Consider the following 23389-nt stretch of genomic DNA (forward strand, 5'->3'; position numbering starts at 1 on the left):
TTACCTTCTACTTCGACGAAGTGTCCTATTCGTATCGTCTACGATAGCTTCTTCTTCGTTTCTTTTCAGTCGTCTTTCTGTGTTTTCTCAACTTTATTTAATTTCTTCTCGTCACATTACCTTCTTCTTTCTCATCTTCATTACCGGCAATGTTGCAGACAATTCAGTTGTGTTTTCATTTTTTAGTAATTAGAATATAAATTATCTATTCCACAGTAAGTCACGAATTGCTAATAATCACGTTAATGATTGAATGTCAAAAGCAAAGCAGACTCTTCACACCTTTTTTAGCAAAAAATTTTGTTAATGTACCATGAAAACTTGAAAAATACAAAGTTCTTTATGTTCAAACAATACAGATTTTTTTACAGATATTTTTGTTCCAGATACAGATGTTCAGATTTTTTCAAGGGAAAACCCTGCTCACGACGACTGGCTTCTTAGGCCAGTATCGTACCTCGAGACCAACTGGGATTGTATGTCAAAATGTGCTTGAAAAATCACCTTTCCAAAGAGCAGAACAATTGTCAGCAACATATAAACCAACCGAAACAATTTTTCTCTCATATTTGTGACCTTAAGAAACCCGCAAACATAAGATAAGAGAACCCGATTTTTTCAAGCAAATCATCGGAGCCAGTTTGAAACATCATTTTCTAGAGGTGCCGCGGTCTTCGTAACATTTTCTTGCATTTGGAGAGTGAGCCTCCAGAATTCTAGACTTGATGCAATTCTGGGTTGCGTATTCGGGATACAAATGGAGTTGAGTGGTTGTTCAGGAATGTTTGCGTTTTTTTTGACGTATCGTGATGATGCTTTATTTGACCAAAACACGTACCCTTCATCGGTATGGTGTTTTTGAAGAAATGGAACGATTGATCGATTGATAACCAAACCACTAGGCTTGAACCATGATTTAGAAAAAAAAGAAAAAGATCCTTTTTTTTGTCCAATACTCTGGCCGGTCTTACACTACCTTCGTGGCGTATTATTGTTGAGATTTGCAGAAAATTATACATAATCGAAACCGGAAGATTTTTACATTCAAAATGGTTTAACGTGAACTTTTTGCCAAAATGTTTGTGCAGTTGAACTAGAACTGTGCAATGCACTTGCAGAATGCTTCTTGTTTCAAAGTCATTTTGAACATAACTGTACATACATAAACAAAACAAAAAAATACTGACATGAAGAGGAGTGAGAGAGCTTTCATATGAATGTTCTCATTTCTCTCTGAGCATGTAACAAACATGATGCTTCTTATCTCGAAAAAATTCCAAATTTTTAGTTGTCAGCTGTTAGAAGAAAATTAATCCGTCAGTCGTCGGATGAAATCGTAAACTTTTGTCTGGAATTCACGGCACCATTTTCAGCACACACGTCAGGTTCATCTCAGTGGTTAGTTTATTTCAATTTCAGCATTTCGCATCGCCTTTCTAGTCTTCTTCATTTTCCTTTTGATCATTGCCCAGTACTTGGTCAGAATTAATGGTAATTGGACGGGTTGGTATCCTTTGTGGTGGAATCCACCTTATTGACACGGTACCACTCTGCTACTTCAGCTGGGAGGCTCCCGGCTGTAGTGGCAGTTTGCCAAATCAGGCCAAAACAAGATCTCTGTGTGTGTTAATAAACGGTAGAACTCGCTCTGTTACTTCTATACCGTTGAGTCCATCATCTTGTTCGTGATAAAAGCCTTGATTTTCCATCCAAATTTCGTTCCGGGAAGGTGTTCAAAGCCCATTTTTACATATGTTCCGTCATCCGTAAGCAAGCATCCTTTGTAGTTCATCAGAACCTTCTCGAATAGCTTTCGAATGCCCGTTGGGCACGATAGGGGCAGACGACTCCTCGTAGACGAATCCTCCGGAGGGTATTATTGTTATCACCATATTTTGCTCCACTACGACGCTTACTTTGATCCTTCTGGGTCACGGTTATCCTCGGAACGTTTGAGCACATCATACATAGTTGATTCGACGTATTTACAAAACAGGAACTACTTCTTCAAATTTGTCACTTAACATGTTTCTGTTAGGATTGATCAGAAATTACAAAGGTAACACTGAACAAATTGCTTTTCACTGAAATGAGGAAAAATTGTACTGAACTTTCAATAATAAAATAGATTTTCGGGAAAAGGAATAGATTGCGTGGTTAAAGGCAGTGGGGGATTGCTGGGTTGACCAAAAGACCGCTAAAGACCACGAGGGGAAATTTCCATAAGATTGTATCCCAGGATGGCCAGTAACCAAAGCTGTTGTAGGCTGAAACAACGACTTTAAATTAAAGGCTTCTGGAGTCATCTGCGGTAGAATACGATTTTGTAGCCTTCTCAATGATATGTGAATATAATTCTAAAGAGTTTTTTATGGTAATCTGTTTTTCTGTCTTAGACTTCGTCTAAGCAAACCAATCCTTTGTGGTTGAATTATCTGTAGCAGATGTAACAATTATCAAGCCATTGCTTTATAAAACCAGGCATTGCACTGATTTCCATAACAGAAATACTAGCTTCACTTCGAGAGTTTTTACTTGAGAACGAGTTAAAGTCATAAAGTTTTGACAGCATTCTAGTTAACGTTAGTAAAATCAAGCAATCCCGCAAATTTGTGATTTGCAACGCCATTTATACAATAAATGGCAATACATACAGAAAATAACATTCTGTAAGTAGAAATGTTCAAAAGTACCTAGTATTGATAACACTGTGCTACAGCGATTTAGAACTTCTGAAGTGACCTAGTGTAGGTTGTAGGTCTTGTTGAGTGTAACATTCGCTCATACTAGAAATTTTCCAAGCACCCCCAAAATCTGAAGTTATGGTCAAAATACGGTTTTTTGGACTTCAGCGCATATAATATTTTTTAACTCAGTCATTTATCAACCCATTTCCGATATTCAAGCAGTTTTAGAAAGAAGACAATTAGAGCTTTCAAAATATATACAGGTTATTTATCAACCGATTTCCGATATTCAAGCAGTTTTAGAAATAAGACAATTAGAGCTTTCAAAATACATACAGGTTTGTTCTAATATCAATAAAAAATGTTAAGTTATTTGAGTTCATATCAAATTTTTTAGACTTTTTCACGCAGTTTTTCAATTTAATTTTAAATTTGCCATCTATTTTTGTAAGAAACATACCACAAATATACTATAATTTTGAAAGTATATTCAATTCCGAATCAATTGAAAGTAGTTTTGTGGAAATCGGTTGATATTATGCTAAGTTATATATTTTTTTTAAGAAAACCAGAATTGTTGGCTTCTGTCGCACAATTATTTCACGGAGCTACAAATGATGAAAAAATGCAAGAACTATTGATGTGGCTTAGTGTGGGCTGTAGCCTTAGTCAAATGTTACTTACGCGTTTACTTGAAGTTTTGCGAATACCCCAAAAATTATTAGTTATGGTGAAAACCCTGTTTTTTACCTTAGCTCACATTTTTATGTTCAATTCGGTTATTTTCCATCCATTTTTTTAATTTTTGGCTGTTTTGGAAAAGCGAAAAATAGAGCATTTGAAACTTATAGGTGTGAACAAAAATGTGTGAAAAATTGCGAATAAATTTGGAAAATTTGAAAATAACATAAACTATCTTGTTTTTTTTGAAACTATTCATCACATATAGGTAAAATTTGAAAAAAAAAATCATTTCATTTTATTCAACATAAATCATCTTATTTTATTTAAACCTAATGAACAGGTTTAAATAAAATAAGATGATTTATGTTGAATAAAATAAAATGATTTTTTTTTCAAATTTTACCTGTATGTGATGAATAGTTTCAAAATTAACAAGATAGTTTATGTTATTTTCAAATTTTCCAAATTTATTCGCAATTTTTCACACATTTTTGTACTGAAAGAGCTTTCATTGCTGTAGAATTTGAAAAGCACATTTAGTGCCAAACGAAAACAGTAAATGTTGTTTATGAAAATATGTTATAGTTTGGCTGAGACATGCTTTGATGTTTTCCACCATATACTTAGGTTTCATCAAATCATTTCTCAGCCAAATTTTAACAAATTTTCATTAACAACACCTATTGTTTCCGTTTGTTACTAAAAAGAACTTTCCAAATCTTACAGCAATTGAAGCTCCAGCATTACAAAAATAAGTGAAAAATTGCGAATAAATTTAAAAATTTGAAAATAACATAAACTATCTTATTTATTTTTAAACTATTCATCACATATAGGTAAACTTTCTAGACATATTTATATGTCTCAAATTATTTATTTTTCGTCTTTCCAAAACAGCCAAAATATAAAAAATCGGTTTAAAAATAACCGTATTAAACATAAAAATGTGAGCTAAGGTAAAAAACAGGGTTTGAACGAAACTTATAATTTTCGGGGTATTTGAAAAACTTCAAGTAAATGCGCAGGTAACACTTGACTAAAGCCACAACCCACACTAAGTCATATCAAAAGTTCTTGCATTTTTTCATCATCTGTAGCACCGTGAAATAATTGTGCGACAGAAGCCAAAAATTCTGGTTTTCTTAAAAAATATATATCTTAGCCAAATATCAACCGATTTCCACAAAATTCACTTTCAATTGATTCGGAATTGAATATACTTTTAAAATTATAGTACATTTGTGGTATGTTTCATACAAAAATAGACGGCAAATTTAAAATTAAATTGAAAAATTGCGTGAAAAAGTCCAAAAAATTAGATATAAACTCAAATAACTTAACATTTTTTATTGATATTAGAACATACCTGTAGATATTTTGAAAGCTCTATTTGTCTTCTTTCTAAACCTGCTTGAATATTGGAAATCGGTTGATAAATGACTGAGTTATAAAATATTATATGCGCTGAGGTCCAAAAAACCGTATTTTGATCATAACTTCAGATTTTGGGGGTGTTTGGAAAATTTCTAGTATGAGCGAATGTTACATCCAACAATACCTACAACCTACACTAGGTCACTTCAGAAGTTCTTGCATTTTTTTTTCATTTGTAGCACAGTGTAATCAATCAATTGATAATTTCATAATCGGAAGAGTTTGTTAAATTGAAATGCCTAAAGGTGAAGCGTTGTTGAATATTATTCGTGCTCTAGGAAGATTATGCTGCAAATACTTGAGCAAGTTATTTATTCATTTTATTCATACTCGTGAAGCAAAATAAAGGTTATTTCATAAACCGTAGCAAAAACATTAAACCGAGTGTCACGAAATTTGATCGGAGTGTTTCTGCCCGTTAGGTCAGACAGAACTCGTTCTCGCCCAACTTATTCAAATTGCCACAAAATGACATATTAAAAATATATGCATTTCCTCCTTCGACGCTGTAACTGATCTTCTTCCGCCGTGCGTCCAACGAGCACCGAAATGAATGTTTGCTCTGGAGAACGGCTTGTCATAGGATACGTTTTATTTTCTATTTATGGCCCTTCGCTGCGAATAAGATAAACAAAGCCATAATCCGTTCCATTCTTCAACACCGCCGCCGGCAGTTTACCGGTTCGAAACCTCTACAATTCAAACGCACTTTAGCCCCCCGGTTTCCAGTGCTGCTTCCGTGCACCGGGTTTTTCACCTTTTCTTCCCGAGGAGGGGGAAAACTCTCTTCCCGCAATTCTTCTTCCTTCTACCACGATCCGGATCCGAATTTTCAAACTATTTTCATCTTTTCTTGTTGATTTGCATCAAAACTCAAAACACAGACAGTAGGCCGCGATGTTGCACTGCCTCATAACGCGTTTCGTTCTTTTTTTTGGTCGAAAAGTAGCTATCAAACGAAAGCAGCAAACATCATTGGCGGGTGTTTAGAGTACCAGAGCAAGAGAGAGAGAGAACGGTAGATAGATCGACAGAGATAGTAGGGGAGTAAAAGTGAGTGGTTCATATTTCCAAACAATCAATTTTCATTTGCCGTAAAATGTTCGTGTCGATAGAACAAAAACAACAACAACGTTATTAGTCCGGGTTTAGACTAGGTAAATCTTCGATTGATCCAACAGCAGGCGGGGAGGAAAAAGCGAAAACGCAGACACGGTAGCCCAGTGTTTACGCAATTCCAAATCAAAGCGCGAGACGGGATGAGAGAGAAGTAGAAAACTTGTATAAAAATATGATGTAACAGGCAATTAAAAGTGGAAAATATTGTACCCCTTGACCTGCCGCTTTTCCCCTCACCGAGGTTCCAGCCTCCTTGTTTCATATGCCGGGTTCAGCGGGGGAAGATGCGTTCCCGTTGAAAGGAAAACTATACGAAACTGGAGTTAGAGAAGTGGCAAAGTGGCGGAAACGGGAAAAGAAAAATCGTGCACTCTGTGGATGATGGAAATCCTCATCATCGCTAGTTCATCGTAGGAGAGCAAAGTGATCGCTGCACAGTGGGGCGACTCCATACAAAGGCTGGCCAAGCAAAAAAACTGTCCATAAACGCGACAAAAACTTGGTATTTACATAATTTTGGGGCGCTGAACACGAATTTGTTCCATTTCCTCCATTTTTTGTTTGGGGCCGTCCATAAAGCACGAAATCCAATTTTTAATATTTTTTGGCACTTTTTTCCTTTTTTATAGAATTATATGATCTTTGACCACAAGTAGTGCCACCGGGCGTCCTCTCCATTGAAAAAAAAAACGTTATTTATGGACGACACCTCGAACTAAACAAATTTTGCCTAAATATGTTTTTTTTTATAAATAAACTAAAACAACATAAGTAATACAAACTAATTACAAATTGAAATGATGACCATCATCATCACCATCTTCCGCTGTGATCACTAATCTTTTGTTGAATTGTTTCCAGAAAATTTGAAGTTCATAATACTTATCAGCAGGAAAAATGTCTTTCGCTGCAATTTTCATTTCTTCTAGTGGTTTTCGATGTTTCATTGTTTCATATATATGTTATCTTCCTAATCCGGTTTCTATGGTTGAAAGAGGACATTTAAATACATGTATAACACCACGAATTGATAACTTACTATACATTGAATTAGGTGGTGCGGCTGAAGTTGAAGGCTCCATAATAAAATTCAACGAATTTATGAATTTGAAAACCAAGACACTGGAATGACACAACGTTCTAAATGAATACGAAAAGATGCGAAGGGCGACGACTGTTCTTTGTTTTTTTTTCTCATAAAGCAAAATGTGTGCTTTACTTTTGTATGCATACGAGTGACAGGCAAAAGCAATCTTCAAACGGGCTATTGTTAGCCGGAGTTTGATGGTATGAATTTGCTGTTAGTATTTGACACTTCAATCAGTTTAGCGAATTTCATGATCATAAATTGAAAAGGGCTGAATGTTTTTAATATTGTTTTAAATTTGCAGAAAGTGATAAAGTTTGCCATAATTGAAATTTAATAAAGATTTGTTTACTGTTTTCTTGTTTAACACTTATTTTATAACTTTTCATTGATAAATTTTGTGATTTTTGCCCAAATTTATATTTTATCCTTACGGATTGAGTACGATATCATAAATTTTCATTAATGGGGTATCATGGTTATGATTAAAATTAATCCTGGATGAAATTTCAACTTCAAAAATAAAAACTAAAAAAATCTGCTATCACTTTTTTCACTAAAGTGACAACTTGCGCAGTTTTGCGCAACAGCGGACAGTATGCATTTGAAAGCTTACGTTTTTACCTAAATTTTGAATGTAGTCACAACCGTGGCAAACTGCGGCAACTAAACTTTTAAGCTACTTTTCTACAAAAAATCACGTTTTTCTCAATTTTTTTTAGTGTCAGGCCTACTATAACCAAATTTTACAATATCTAATGAAAAAAATTGTTTTGCACAATATTTACAACAACTTTTCCTTTGACGTCAAAAAAATCCAAGCTACCATTGAAGCTACACAGCGTTTCAAAGTAATGTACTTTTTTTCAAAAACAAAAAAGACAAAAAACATAAGTTTGCTAAGCTTTGTAAAGTCATAAAAAATTCAGATTTCATGATATTGCGCCCAAATTTTGGATTTAGACACTTGAATGTTATAGCAATAAAGGAAAAACATTATGAAACAGCTAACGAAAAAATTTTTTTTGGCTGATGGCCAGCGATTCCCCAAGGAAAAGGATTTTTTTTTGGGTTGATAAAATCTATATAAAATTGATCACACATAAATTATTTAAAACAATTTTTGGACAGACTGCTTCAACAGGTTTATTTTTTACACTCAGCAAGTCATCAATAACAACTCGCTTTTTGAGCAGGTAACCATGCAATTCTCAAATCGCTCGATTAGATGTACCTGACTGCTGTGCAACAAAGTAGGCCAGAATGTGCACCAAATCAATGCAAAAAAGGCAAAGGCGACTTAGGTAAAACGAAGACAAAACCAAACAGAAATATGCAACGCTGGTTGTATTGGCAATTTTTTTCCCGTTTTTCCAGTCACCGCAATAAACTATAGAACAAGACGCGTAAGCCGTATGCGAATTTGGCAGCAACTTAACACACTCGCAGGGGGTCGGGGGAGGTACAATTTTCCGACCAGTGAGCTAGAAACCAGTATAAGTAAGTGCTGCTTCCAACACCCTAATGAGTGGAAAATAAAAACAAATTGAAAACTGCTTCGACCCGAAACGAGTGGCTCGTTCCAGCCAGCAGCTGGAGTCGAAGGAAGGGGGTGGTGGTCCTAATGAGCTGTCACATTAACCGACCGCTTAATGCGAACCGCACAAGTGAAATTGCGACATTCATCTCTCTTACCGGCACTTGGGACAGACCAGAAGGTGGCCCAATGAGATTTTGTTATATGAAGCAATAAAAATAAAGGCAGATTGCAACAAAACGGAGTTGCGTGTGGTGGTTGCATGCGTTGGTCAACTTTGCAAACAACCACACTCGTTTTTTTCCCTAGAAGATAAGAAATCGAAGCAACCCGTTGTGGTTTGACGTTTACTGCACTGTGGTTAAACACCTTTGGGTTTTCATTTTCGGTTTGCAGTCCGTGTAGGTGCTGCTGGGAAATAATCATAGGCTACTTTGTTGCTTGGCAACGTTTATTTAAACCATTTGTACCGATATAGAGTGTGTTTTACAGTGCATTATCAAAAGTCGGAATTGATGGAAGCAACCGAGTCGGAGCGTTTTGGTTCAGTTTTCCGGGTTGGCATCTGGGTGATGCTTGCGATTTGCGCTTGGAACACAATCTGACTCACTTGTAGCTTCACTTTGGCCTGCTCGATAGCCGGAAGAGTTTTCGTTGTTTTAGCCATACTGCAGAAAAACAGATCAATCTCATCCAGATTGGCGTACGCGGAGTCTGGCCGTGGCGGGGGTGGTTCTTCAGTTCTCACCTTCTTTTTCTCCGGAGGCTTATTTTCGATGCTAACATTATTGTTGGTGCGTTTGTTGGTTTCAAACGAGAGACTATGGTTGGGACTCTCATGGTCAAAGTGCATGGCAGGAAGTTCATTTTTAACCAATGTAATTTCTTCGAGGGGATCGAAATCGCGTTGTTTTGTTTCGTCAAAGCCATCGAATGTTAAATCGTTGTCATCGTAGGGTTCTGGTTCATTAGTGCTTCGCTTAATGCAGTGAGGCAACAAGAAAGCCATGTCCTCCTCATGTTTCCAAGGGGCCAAGGGTTTTTCACCGTAATCACTGGCTCGCTTGCGTCGACTGATTGCATTCCAATGGCATCGGCGTAATTTTTCCCATGCGTCTTTTGCCGAACGAGCTAAAACCAGATGAAATGTTTAATTATGGCAGCACTGTACACTGGTTGCTCACAGACAAAACAAAACATACCGCTTTGGTTGAGTTTTTTTCCTATCTCTTCCCACGATGCGTACCGCCGGTGTTTATCTCTGTACAGGGGCGATTTATGATCATACAGGAAGGACCGTTTACGCACTTCTGCAATCAATATTTCTTCCATGATTGTTGTGAAATAACACCGAACTGAATCACCTGCACCCTAGGAGACGAATAGTCACGTAATGACAATGACAGCCGAGCGAACGTGTGGCGTGAGATGCGAGTGGAAACTCATACAGTAACACGGCGAGCTTATGTCGACACACGGCCTTTGTATTTCACGTGATACCCGATACCCACCGTGTGATGTGAAAATGGTGAGTGTGTTATGCGGTAGTGTCTTGCTGGCGCGCTCGTGGTAGTTGTGTGCCGTTAGTCGGTAGTCACGCTTGTCTGGTGCTTGCTTGTCTGCCTGCCAGTGAACGATGAGTCCGAGAGTTGCTGCTATCACTCGTCATGACCGTCGGTCGTGTGTTGCATGTAGCAGCAGCAGTGTAGGCAGATATGGTTTGCTAAATTGTGATGTGATTTAGTATCATATTTCATGCTGAACTGGATATGCATGGGATAAATATGAAGCTATTTTTTATTATTAATTCAATTGCGTAATTTATTTTAAGCTTGGAATGTTGTTAATACAAATTCAACCATTGTTATTTTACAATTACAGGTCGGACTCGATTATCCGGAAACTCTATTATCCGGAGTTCGATTATCCGAATTTTTTTTTTGTGTTTGTTTTTAATTTTTATTCCGAAATTTTACCTTTACCATCCCTTTTGGCATATTTGTAACCATTTATGTCACTTCCGGCATGTATGGGACCTGTTCGAATTAAATGAATCATCAGTCAAGATTATACCCCTTTTCGCATCATACAAGTAAAATGAAAAAAGGACATATTTATTTTATTTTCGTTAATAGCAAATTTGAATATTTTTTCTGTGATTCGATTATCCGGAAAACTCGATTATCCGGAACGAAATTTTTTCTGATGTTCCGGATAAGCAAGTCCGACCTGTACTGAATATTCCTGAACATGAGTTAAATAAGAACTCAAGTGGAATGGTAAATACTGGTTTGCGCAGTTTAAATCATTCTCTAGCGTGAAAATACCGGGAGTTTTTTTTCTAAACATTGAGAACAGGTAACTATATGAACTCGAACGAAAGAGTATGTTAATGAATGTAAGACTGTGAATTTAAAGACACAATAAGAATTTCTCTTCTTGTCTTGTTGTAAAACTGTACTAAAAACGAACTTTGTTTTTAATTATTTCAATTTTATGGCTATTTGTAGTAGTTGGTTGTTTTTAAACGGTACACATACACACATTTGATGCTTTTTTGCTGAAAAGTTCACCTTTTAAAAATAATTGTATAAACAAATATTTTTCGACTTATTTTTCCATCTTGGTTTTTTTTTCTCAATTTCCATTTTAAATCTACCATACCATAACCAAATGCTGGATTTCTTTCAAACTATGCTTCATTGTTTTATGATTACTACAAAATGGATGGCTAATATATAAGTTCGTGTTGTGAAGAGTCTAAGAAAGATGAGGAGAATAGGAGATAATCTAAAAACATTTTTTTTTATTCTTCTCATTTTTTATTTCGATAAAAAAATCTTTCGTTGACTTCTTTGCCGTGCTAAAGTCAATGAAAATGACACTTTGAGTAATCTTCACTCAAACACCAATCAATGTGCATATAGGCTTTACCAAGCAATCCAACCCAAAATCAATATATGATTGGAGAAAGTCATACCGATGAGTACATCAATGTTAAGCAAATAGTATAGAGTATAGATAAAGATTTTGTGAGGGAGGGAGAAGAACCTTTTTTTTTTGAAGGTGGGAATTTGATAGTTGCTTAAGTATTTATGATAAATATTAGTAAGTAATGAGTATGTGTGTCCAATCACAAATGGTGTCTTCTCAACACTGTTAGAAATTTGTAATAATAATTGTTAGGATTTGTTTGCTTTCGCAATTAGGACTTATCGTTCGTAGGGATTCAAGCCTACTTGTCAGAAAAGAAAAGTAAACTTACAACTAACTTAATTGCTAACTTATTGGCTATAAAGAGAGCTTATCGTAGCAATTGAGGATTGTAACGATTTTTGTCGGAAATTGTTAATAATTTTATTTGACATAGCTTCTAATGGTTCAACACCAGTAAACAACAATATCGCACGCTTAGCTTTGGGGCTAATAGCGGTCTCGATCAACTAGATTAGTTGAGAGAATTCGTTATCGATATTGTTTTTGGCACATTTCGTATGTGTAGGATAAGTACAACGATACACCGTGCCCCAGTGCTGAGTCGAGAAAATTTCCAGCTCGAAAAGATCCTCGACTCGATTGGGAATCGAACCCGATGTCACAACCGTGTGGGAGAGCTAGCCGACCGACATCGCTAACCACAGAGCCACGGGGTGTGTAGGTTCAACACCAGTAAGTTTATGTAATTCGAGTGTACCAAACCAAGGAGGCCGCTCCAAAATCATTTTCAGAATTTTATTCTGAATCCTTTGGAGCGTTTTCTTCCTTGTTGAACAGCAACTTGACCAGATCGGTACAGCATAGAGCATTGCTGGTCTAAAAATTTGTTTGTAAATCAAAATCTTGTTCTTTAAACAAAGTTTAGAATTCCTGTTTAATAGAGGATATAAACATCTCGTATATTTGATGCACTTGACTTGTATACTCTCAATGTGCTCTTTGAAAATAAGTTTTTTATCGTAAATTAGTCCTTGTCAGACCAACTTAAAATAACCCCATTCATCATGACAACATGATTATTGTTTGGCTTGAGGAAAGAAGCCCTAGTCTTATGGGGAAAAATTATCATTTGAGTTTTAGAAGCATTGGGAGAGATTTTCCACTTTTGCAAGTAAGAAGAGAAAATATCTAGACTTTTCTGCAATCGACTGCATATGACACGAAGACTTTTTCCTTTTACGGAAATGCTTGTGTCATCGCAGAACAATGACTTTGTGCATCCTGGAGGCAAATCAGGAAGATCTGAAGTGAATATGTTGTACAGGACTGGACCCAAGACTGAACCTTGAGGTACACCTGCTCTGACAGGAAATCTATCAGATTTTGAATTCTGATAGACAACCTGCAGAGTTCGATCAGTAAGCTAATTTTTTAAAATTTTGATTAGAAAAATTGGAAAATTAAATGTTTGCAATTTCGCAATCAAACCTTTATGCCAAACACTGTCGAATGCATTTTCTAAGTCTAAAAGAGCAGCTCAAGTGGAATAACTTTCTGATTTGTTAGCTCGTATCATATTAGTAACTCTGAGAAATTTATGAGTTGTGGAATGCCCATGGCGAAATCTAAACTGTTCATCTGCAAAAACTGAATTTTCGTTGATGTGTGACATCATTCTGTTAAGAATAATTCTCTCAAACAGTTTACTTATTGAAGAAAGCAAACTGATTGGTCGATAACTTGAAACTTCAGCTGGATTCTTATCGGGTTATAAAATTGAAGTAATTTTTGCATATTTCCATAATTTGGGAAAATATGCAATTTTGAAGCAGCAATTGAAAATTTTCACTAAAAATTCCATTGTGCTTTCAGGGTGATGTTTGATTAATATATTAAAGATTCCATTGTCACCAGGTGCTTTCATATTTTTGAAATTTTCAATAATTGATTTAATCTCATTCAAGTCAGTTTCAATTATTTCTGCAGGTAAAAAATTCTGGGAAGAAATTAAATCAAATTGACGTGTGACTTCATTTTCAATTGGACTCACAAAATTGAAATTTGTTCATACACTCTCAAACTGCTGAGCAAGTCTTTGAGCTTTTTGTTCATTGGATACAAGAAAACGTTCGTCATCTTTTAAAACTGGAATAGGCTTTTTGAAGGTTTCTTAAGAATCTTCGACAGCTTCCAAAAGGGTTTTGAATATGGTTTCAATTTTTCAACTTTAGTCTCAAAATTTTGATTACTCAGAAGAGTAAATCTATGTTTAATCCGATTCTATAAATTTTTATAAATAGTTTTAAAAACAGGGTCACGAGAACATTGATATTGCCGTCTGCGGACATTTTCAAACGAATTAGAAGTTGAAGATTTTCGTAAATTATTGGTGAATCAAATTTCATTTGAGCCTTTGGAACAGAATAATTCCTGGTATCGAAAATTGCACATTTTAATGCTTCCAAAGCGGAATCAATATTCACTTCGTTTTGCAAATCAAGCTCATTGGGGAACATTCATAAATGACGTAGCATTTGAGGGGGGGAGGGAGGGGTTTGCAGTTTTGTGACGAAATGTGACGAGAGGGAGGGCGGGGGTTCAAGCCAAGCTACGTAGCAAACATGAAACTAAGAAAAAAATTTGGATTTTTTCTAGTTGTTCTTTTTTATCACTGTTTTGTCTGTTTAGGGTCATTTATATTACTTCCTTGTCTTTTCTTGTTCATTCTTGACTCAAGGTATATTTTGGATAATAAAATTTGCAAAAAAAAAATATCATGTGAGGGGGGGGGGGGTTGTTAGATAGCTCCGTAATTATCTAGAGGGGGGTCCTGACTTTGTGACGAAATGCTACGATGGGGGAGGAGGGGGTCAAAAAAACCTAAAAAAGCTACGTCATTTATGGATGTTCCCTTATTGAAATTTCTCTCAGTATGAGTTTTGTATCTCTCCCAATTAGCCTTGTTATAATTAAAAACAGAGCTCATAGGGTTTAAAACTAATTCATGTGATATAGAAAAAGTTATTAGAAGATGGTCAGAATCAAAATCAGCATGTGTGATCAATTCACTATATACATGACTTTGATCTGTTAGTGAGCACCAAATCAATTGTTGATGGATTTCTTACAGAAGAAAATCATGTAGGACTATTCGGAGACAAAATAGAATAGTATCCTGAGGAACAATCATTGAATAAAATTTTGCCATTGGGATTACTCTGAGAATTATTCCATGATCGATATTAAGCGTTAAAATCGCCAATTATGAAAAATTTTGAACGGTTTATGGTGAGTTTTTATAAATCACCTTTAAAATAATTTTTGTGCTTGCATGTGCATTGGAATGGTAAATATGCTGCGGCAATAAATGAAATCCCAAGTTCAGTTTGAACTTCAATTCCCAAAGTTTCAATAACTTTCGTCTCAAAATTGGGAAGAGCACGATGCTTGATTCGGCGATGAATAACAATTGCAACTCCACCGCCGGAACCCTGAATCCTATCGTATCTATGAACCACGTAATTGGGATCATATTTTAGTTTGATGTTAAGTTTCAAAAATGTTTCAGTAATAATTGCAATGTGCACATTATTTACTGTTAAAAAATTAAGCTCATTGGCCTACAATGAGCGAGCATTCCAATTTAAATTTTGATTGGTTTATTTAAAATCACTGCTAAATTTTAAATTAGAAACAATTTTTCAAACATTTTTTTTTCAAACATTGATTTTGCCTGCAACATGGCGTTCATAAGATCGGACATTGCCTGTTGCAGAAAAGCGAGTTTACCTGCCGTAATAGACCCCAGGCAGTTGACATTAGAAAAAATATTTTCGGTAGCAATACTAGTTAGGGTAATCAATGTATTTTTATTTTCTACCGTCTTTTGTTTGCCCCCCATATTAACGGTCATTTTCTTACTACCAACATTAAGTGAAATAATTTTCGAACTACCTGTTACCTGTGCATACGTTAAACGGGTATGCAACGGAGTAGAAAAATTGGGCGGTACTGGTACGCTTGGAGAATTTTGTTTTGAAGTTTTTTTCGATTGGGAAATTGAATTTTGTTTACCCAGCCTTGCCTTAACGATGGCTAAATGGACAGGGCATTCGTAAAAATTTGAAATATGGTTGCCGTAAAAATTGTTACTCTCTTTCACGGGACATGTGTTCATTTTGTGAGAGTTCCCACAATGCAATTTTGGTCCATGTAATAGAAATTAGATCCATGGTCATATCGTTGGCAAGTACAGCGTTGGGTGACATGCTTTTTACCTCCGCCAAACTTCCCATAAATTTCTCATTTTACACGCACATTATATAAAGTATGTGCTTTTTCAAAAAAATTTAAGTTGTTAACCTCACTGCGGTTGAAATGAATTAAGTAGTTTACAAGGGAAACTCCAGTTCTCTGACTGTTTTCACCTCGTGATTTTTGTTTTATAAGATAACTTGGGTAGGGGCTATGCCAAGTAATTCTGTCAAAGTAATTTTGATCTCATCAACGGTTTGATCGTTGGTGAGACCTTTCAAGACAACCTTGAACGTCTTGGCGTTCTTTGTGTCGTAGGTAAAAAAATTGTACATCTTGTCAGTTAAATACTGAACAAGACGATTGAGTCGGCTAAAAAGCGGCATTCGCTTCTATGGGCAAATTTGATAGGTAAATTTAACGTCAGAACAAACGTAGAAAGTTCCTTTTTGAAAATATTAAATTCAAAGATATAGTTACCACAATAGGTGCAACTTTCTCCTTTTCAAAAGAATTGACATTTTGTATAGTTTCAGGCAGACGCTCGAATTGTCCGAGAGAGAATGCTCTCTCTTTCTCCTCGTAGTGATGCGTGGTTTCTTTTATCGCCCTGTCATTTCAGGTGACAGTTTAATTCAAAAGTAGGTAGTCTTGATAAAGACTGATGTCAAATTACTTTCAGGTAGTCTTTAAAAGACGCACTGACAAAACACAAACTTTGAAGCTATAGGCAGTCAAAGACCAGTCAACAAGCAACCGAAAACACGTCTGACCTGTAGGACAGTTCAAGACGCACTCTATCGTGAAGCTGTGCTTCGCATTTTGGCAAATGCTGAATATTTGTCAGATCATTAGGATACATTCCAATTATCTTTATAGCTTCCAATTTTAATTCAGCTTGTCTTGTCCGCTAGGGAACCCGCTTCATACTTTATTGCCGGAGATTTTTCATCTGCTGCTTTTATATGTCTTAAAGTCTCTCTGATACAAGCATACATTTTTGTAGAATCTATGTGGTCATACCTTTTAATAGATAAGCGCCCTCCGTAACCGTTTTTACCTGTTTTCATGTCTGGTGTAAAACATGAAGTTTTTGAAGAACCGATTAGAACCACTAGCGTCATCATCAACCGACAGATACAACCTTCTAGATTCTGGATATGGATTTTTCTTATTTTGATTCACCGGAAACTATACCAAAAAGGAAAAGCTTGTCTCTATGATTGGGAACCACTTGTCTTTGAGAGATCGGCTTGCATCGTTGAAAAACCAGCTTCAGAATCACCGATATCATCAACAATGTCAGTGGCAGCCATATATATATGCCATATATATATGCCTTGGATGATTTTACTTGAATTTCAACATTTTCGAGAATAATCAAATTCCACTATTGTAATATATATTGTAATATTGATTCTAAAAGCAATTTTGAATCATAATGCTTTTGATGACTAACGGCATCGAATTCGTTGTTAAAATTTTTCAAAATTCGATTTTGAAAATATCAGTTTCCTATGAAAATACGTTTTCTGTGAGTTGTGGAAAAATTATCAATTATTTATTTCTCTTCTACAGATTATTCACCAAAAAAAATTTTGCTGTTGGCTAAACTTTGTATTTTTGAACATCAGTTTCGTGACGTTCTTCATTTCTATATTTTTTATTCCTCGACATAAATGTTATTTTACTATTTTCCGGATGAGAACATTCAGGTATAGTCTTAGAAAACGCAAAAATGTTATGAACCATTCTTAGCAAATTGAGTATTTTTGGCGGGTGGAAACTATACTAGACTTAAGAGTAATTTTCTAAAAGGGCGAAATCCTTTCTAGGAACGTGTAGTAAGGAATTGATTTTACTTTCTTCCACATTTCTCCATCCTAGTCTTCTTACCAAATGCTGTGCCATAATTTCAACTTTTTCTCAATATATGTTTTGTTATAAATTTTTCTTACAGCTTGTTTTTAGAAAAATTCTCTCTACAATCAAAGGTTTTTGAGTTGTAATTCTTTGAATAAAGTGTAAGCAGTTCCCTTATATACTCTAGAATATCTAGAAAAAGTGATTGTTTTTTATTTTTTTAGAGGAAATTTGTGTTGAGGTATTTAAAATGAATATAAGAAAGAAGTTATGTAATACTTATTCAAGCTAGCTTATTCAAAGTGTCTGAACCGTTTACATTTTGTATCTGGTCGACAAAAAGCAAATCGAAATATCCATCTGCAAGTAGGCGGTACCCGGAGATGGTAAAATCTGCATCCTAATTAGGCTGCAAACTTCACACCATGTATTGCAGTTGCGTCTTGCACTCCATCACCACCGCCTACTGTTGTTAACCGTGACGGTCAAAACCGCAACGAACGGCTCACAATGGGCTTCATTTTAAATTGGGTTGCTTGGGTTTTCAACCGGAGAAAAAAAAACAACTGTTCCTACTGATGAATGCAACCGAAACTAAATCGGGCGTTTTGTCAGCATCGATTTTTCCACATATGCTGCACCCGTCGCTGCGCTGCACATCCGAATACCGAGCAGTGTTTCGTAACCTGAACAAAAAAAGAAGAAAAACGGTAATGTATTTTCCTAGAGTACAATTCTGCCGTGGGTGCTTTCCTGGGCTGAGATGGTGGGTGGTAAATGGGAAGAATGTAGCCGAGATTTTCGTCACTGTAGTTGTGCAAAATGGGCAGGAAAACCGTTGTTTCCCAGCCTCCACTGTATCATCAACAGCAGCAGCATCATCAACACGGGCGACAATAACACAATTCCTATGTAAACAAAGCCCATTTCACGGAAGAGAAAAGCGGATAATTCCCCTGTTCTCGTGGAAACCCAAAAGGAGGGGATTGTCGGTTCCCCTTCGGCATTCTCTCCTATATCGCTCGCTTTCTGAAGAAGGACGGCAAGTCCGGAAAAATGGTCAGACGTGTAAGAATGGAAAATATTGTTCCACACTCTCCCGTGCAATAATGCTGCTAATGTTCAATTGTGTGCGTCCGTCTCCCGTTCGTGTCGTGCCGCTAGGGGTAAGGAAGACAGGATAGGGGGCAGCACGAGCAACATTTGGGCGGTCTCTTTTCCACCGTCATCGTCATCGACGTCGTAGGTTGGGGGGTTTTGTTGTTTACAATGGGAGCTATTATGTGTGCGATGAGATGTTATCCACCGTCCGTCCTGTCCTCTCCTGAGTCTATCTACTGTGGGGCTTCGTATGGCGTGAGGAGAAAATCGGTTGGCAAGATAAAGAGAGCTTTCGAGCGAAAGAAAATTTGCAACCATTTGTGGTTGTGTTTGTGAGAGAATCGGTAATGGGAGAGGAAGAATATAAACAGAGAGAGAGAGAGAGCCTGCCTGCTCAAATTGCACTGAACTTAGAACCAGGTGGATGTGGGGTGTACGGTAGCAAAACAGGTGGATAGAGAACAATTTCAATACACTAACACTTGCTTAGTGCCAAAGGCGTATTGTAGCGTAGAAGAAACCCTCACAATCGTTCGTTGTTACATGAGAGTGTACTAGTTGCGTTTTTCCGTTGAACTGAGAATGGGTGGAAGCTACAAAAGGGATCATAGTAGTCTGATTGCGACATACACAACATTACCATATAATGCAGAGCGCAGCAGGCGTGTGTGTTAGCATAAGATAGAAATCTGCACTGCATCGAGTTCCGACTGAGTCCTACGAATGGACGTTTGTACGGAAGGGGGCGGATGAACGGAACGGAGCGGAACAACGAAAGGCTGCTGAACTCTCTAACGACCAGCAGCAGATATGCAGCAGATCTCGCCTCGTGTGCTGAGGAATGGGGGCACATTGTACGTATCTCTAAGATGCGAAAATGCGGCGGCTGGAGAAAAGGGTGGGAACGGTAACGAACAGGTGCAAGTGCGCGCGCGATGGAGAAGGAAGCGAATGAATGCGAAATAAAGGGCGCTAGCCTGCCTGGGTCTGCTGGGATGGGAAAAAGTAGTGGAGAAAAACGAACGGAATGAAAGGTACGGATGCTGTGCTGTGGGTGCATGGCCATGGCGAATGAGTGTTCTTCCTTGGCAAGGCCGTCTTCGATGGATATGGGGAAGGAGCGAGGTTATTTTTTTTGTTTGTTGTAAGGAGGGACTTTTGCTTTACAGTTACGAACATTGTTTATCGATTGTTTCGCCTTGAAGCGAAAAAATGCATTATAATTTGAAGATTCAAACATTTATGCTGTATATTTCAAACTGAAACTGATTTTATATTGTATCGGCATTTAAGGTGTGAAACAAGAAAAGTTGCACCACAACAAATCCGACAAGGAGAGCAAAAACTTCGTCAGTATTAGAGGTGTGCGCCGACTATATCATCGGCGATTGCGGTGTAGAAATTATTTTTACCCTTGACGGTCTTCAAATTAATTTTACAATTGTAATATGCTGGAATTGTTTTTGAAATAAATGACGGAAAACGTTGAACAATGATTCTACACGTGTTTCTAACTTTTTCAGTTGATTGGTTTCATGAAATATAAACCTGAAGTAAAAGAAAATAAACCTAACAAGAAAAGGAGATTCAGTTTAGATTATTTTTTTTTTAATTTACTAATATAGAAAGCCCATTCTACAACAAATTTAATTATAATATTCTGTGTTACAATTAGAAAAGCATTTGATGCTTTTTGCCCGTTTTAATGTGTGATTTTTGAAGTTCTGTAAAATATCCTCGCCGGCGCGGCGCACAGGTCTAGTTTGTACACTCATCTGATGGCCCGGCGTTGATCTGTTGTACCGATGGTTTCCGTTCAGAGCATCGAACAACAAAGCAAGACAACGGGAACATTATCAACCTGTTTGGCTCCGGCTTAAATCTGAAGAATAGCCGTCCTTGCGCGTCTTCTATCTTCCATCCAGACGGATCCAGAAGGAACGGCTGGAACGGCGGCGACTATCCGACCGAACCAGACAAATACCCGAGGCTTCTTTCCGTGTGCAGAGTTCAGCTCAAAGCTATGTAACATGTAAAAAAAGCAGGGCACCGAGAAGACCTTTTATTCCTGGTCCATCCGCGCACGCTCCTATCGTCATTCCATGGCGGGAACTCGAACCTGATGAGGCAACAAAAACAAGTAAAAAATGGTCCTTCGTCTTACCTGGCTCGATCAGCTCAGTTCTGCTGGCGAGCTGGTGGAGGTGTACCTTTGGAATGTTAGACCTCTTGTTGCCCGCGCTGAGTTCCTCACAGCTTTTGCCAGCACTGCCGAGGACAGGTGGACAGATAAAGCCACGAGCAGTCCGAGCCAGTGAGATCGAGCATTACATAAATAATGTAAACATACACATTAATCAATTAAAAACCGAAGTAAATGCGAAAGGAATATCGTGCGCCCCCTCTCCTTTTTTTCGGTGGCGAAGGAGGCGTTGATGGGCTGGCAGTGCAGCAACGGCTCGAGATGACAGCGAGGAGTTAAGATGCATCCAAGCAGGCAGCGAGCAGAAGAAATAAATTATTTCCTTTTCAAAACAGGCGAAAATTAAATGCGCTCGAGAGCTCGACTCAAGCTTTTCCGTGGGGTTTCGTTTCGTTGTTTGCCATCAGTGTGATCTGTGCTTTGGGTTCCGAGTCGCACCGTGTGCAAATGATATCAGATTGATCTTCTTCAGGACAGGTTTCATTACTTTGGTTATGTTGTTTGTCCGCGCGCAGCAGGGCAGATTCACATTGGCGGGTCCCCCCGATCGGGTGAGTTGATGCATTGGAGTAGAGAGACTGGCGGGGGGTGTTGCTACATGATCTTCTTTAGGGGATTAGAACAAGTGAATTAGATTGCAAGCTGATCGAAAAGTGTCGAAGGATTCTAAATGGTTAAAGGAGTTTTTCTTAAGCACACGGTTGTTATAAAATGTTAATTCAAGCAACTCAAAATTGTCCCGAATGTACATATTAGCCTTAGCTATTTTCATTTGTTGTTATGATAACTGATTGAATCTTAGTTCAGGATCGGTCCTAAAAGAGGTAAAAAATGACCAAAACCTAGAACTACGTAGAAAGCTATTTAAAAAAATTACTAAGTGTTAAAAACCAGATAAATATCGATGAGATCGTGATCGAAATTTGACAGCTCGCGATTAAAATCCAGTGCACTTGGCATTGCAATCAGTTACCTAATCAATCCGATTGCTTAACACCGTTAATCCACGTCATATCTGGGGCCCCAACTGGCGACAGCGAGCAGAACAACAACCGCACGCCTGCAACAGGTTACTGCGATTTCACCAACGTTAGATTGCCCCATCGCATGTAAAATATTGTCACGACGACGAATCTCGAATCTATAAATGCACCGGTTGCTGCGAGATCTGCTGTGTAAAACGAAAACAACTCCTGCAGCAATCCTACCTGTCCTGCGCTGTGCTCTCAACCATTCTTCTGCAGTGCAGCCAGCGAGCGCGGAAAGCGCTAGACGCATGCAGAACTGATAATTTTGAAATAACCACTCAGCTCTTCGCATTAATTAGCAGCAATAATAATTTCAACTGGAGAAAAATGTTAGGCTTCACTCGTTTAATTTATATTTTAACGACACCACCGAGCAAGATGCCAAGCGAAGAAAGAAGCAGTGCTGCTCGATATGGCGCAAATGAATCACAGAGTGCAGAAAAAAAAACTAGTTTTTCATTAACCATCAGAGCCATCAGAGACAGCCCGATGCTCAAGTCCGGGCCAATAAGAGGTGGAAATTACCGAGGCCATTTAAATACGCATTATAAGAGCCGTATAATGTGCCTCGCACTGAGTAAGGCAGCAAGTGCGAGGGTGGAAGAACTGGCGACGGAAAAAGAGAAATGAGCTCACCGAAAGCATATCTCTTTTTTCCGGCTGATTTTCCTTTGCGCAATTATTTCTCATCTAGCAGTACTTTTACCTCGCGCCTACCTGCGTCATACCATGACCTGCTCAGAGGGATTACAAAAGGCGCTTTGGTCGCCAGGGAGATGCACCCGAACAAAAGCGGTGGTGCAGAAGCCCCGAACGATAGAGGCAATCTAGATGCGTTTCGCTCTCGCATTTTTGTTTGCAGACCCGTTTTAGTTCTTTCGCGTTGCTCGAATAATAAAGAAACTAAAATAATTAAAATATTTTTCTAAGCATCCTGGCTGATAATGCAAATGAACGTTGCGAGGCAACCAACCAACAAACGGCACAGAGAAAAAAAAAACCGGACTACTGCGATCTCATTGCATACTTACTTTTACAATTATAAATGACCGCAGCACTAAAACATGGCCTTTTTTCCCTTCGGTTCAGGTCGGAATTAGCTGGTGGAACGAAGAGGGAACACAGCGACGTCTAATTTCCACCGCAGCATCTTTCGCTGAACGAAGATCCGAGCCAGAGGGAGGAAGCGTGGAGAACGAGGCAGTGAAAAGTAAAGCGAAACATAAAAATCAGGAAGAGATTGATGCTGGCGTGGAAAAGGTCTCCTCCTTCCCGACCTCAATGGTCCTCGGTTGCGGGAAGCAAACGAGTCACTTCAGTACATTGTTATAACAAATGATGAAGAAACAATAAATTTAAATACACATGTATGTGGTGTGCCCGCGACAAGATCGGCGGGAGGCATGGAGGGAAAAACTGCTTTTCCTATCATCTGCATAGATGAGGCAGGCAAAC

The 23389-nt window shown here is 37.7% G+C and overlaps 2 protein-coding genes across 5 annotated transcripts in view; one reads left to right on the forward strand and one right to left on the reverse strand.

The window, feature by feature from the left end:
• LOC129726745 (uncharacterized) overlaps positions 1-23389 on the forward strand; it is a 100902-nt gene that overhangs the window by 14319 nt on the left and 63194 nt on the right. The gene's annotated exons all lie outside the window — the stretch shown is intronic.
• Positions 8994-9965, reverse strand: LOC129726749 (uncharacterized). The gene is made up of 2 exons (XM_055683802.1): positions 9751-9965; positions 8994-9679 (listed from the first exon to the last, which is right to left on the reverse strand). The coding sequence occupies exons 1-2, from the start codon at positions 9878-9880 to the stop codon at positions 9048-9050; spliced, it is 762 nt and encodes a 253-aa protein (XP_055539777.1). The 5' UTR covers positions 9881-9965; the 3' UTR covers positions 8994-9047.

Source organism: Wyeomyia smithii, chromosome 3 (genome assembly GCF_029784165.1).
Source record: "Wyeomyia smithii strain HCP4-BCI-WySm-NY-G18 chromosome 3, ASM2978416v1, whole genome shotgun sequence".
Classification (NCBI taxonomy): domain Eukaryota; kingdom Metazoa; phylum Arthropoda; class Insecta; order Diptera; family Culicidae; genus Wyeomyia; species Wyeomyia smithii.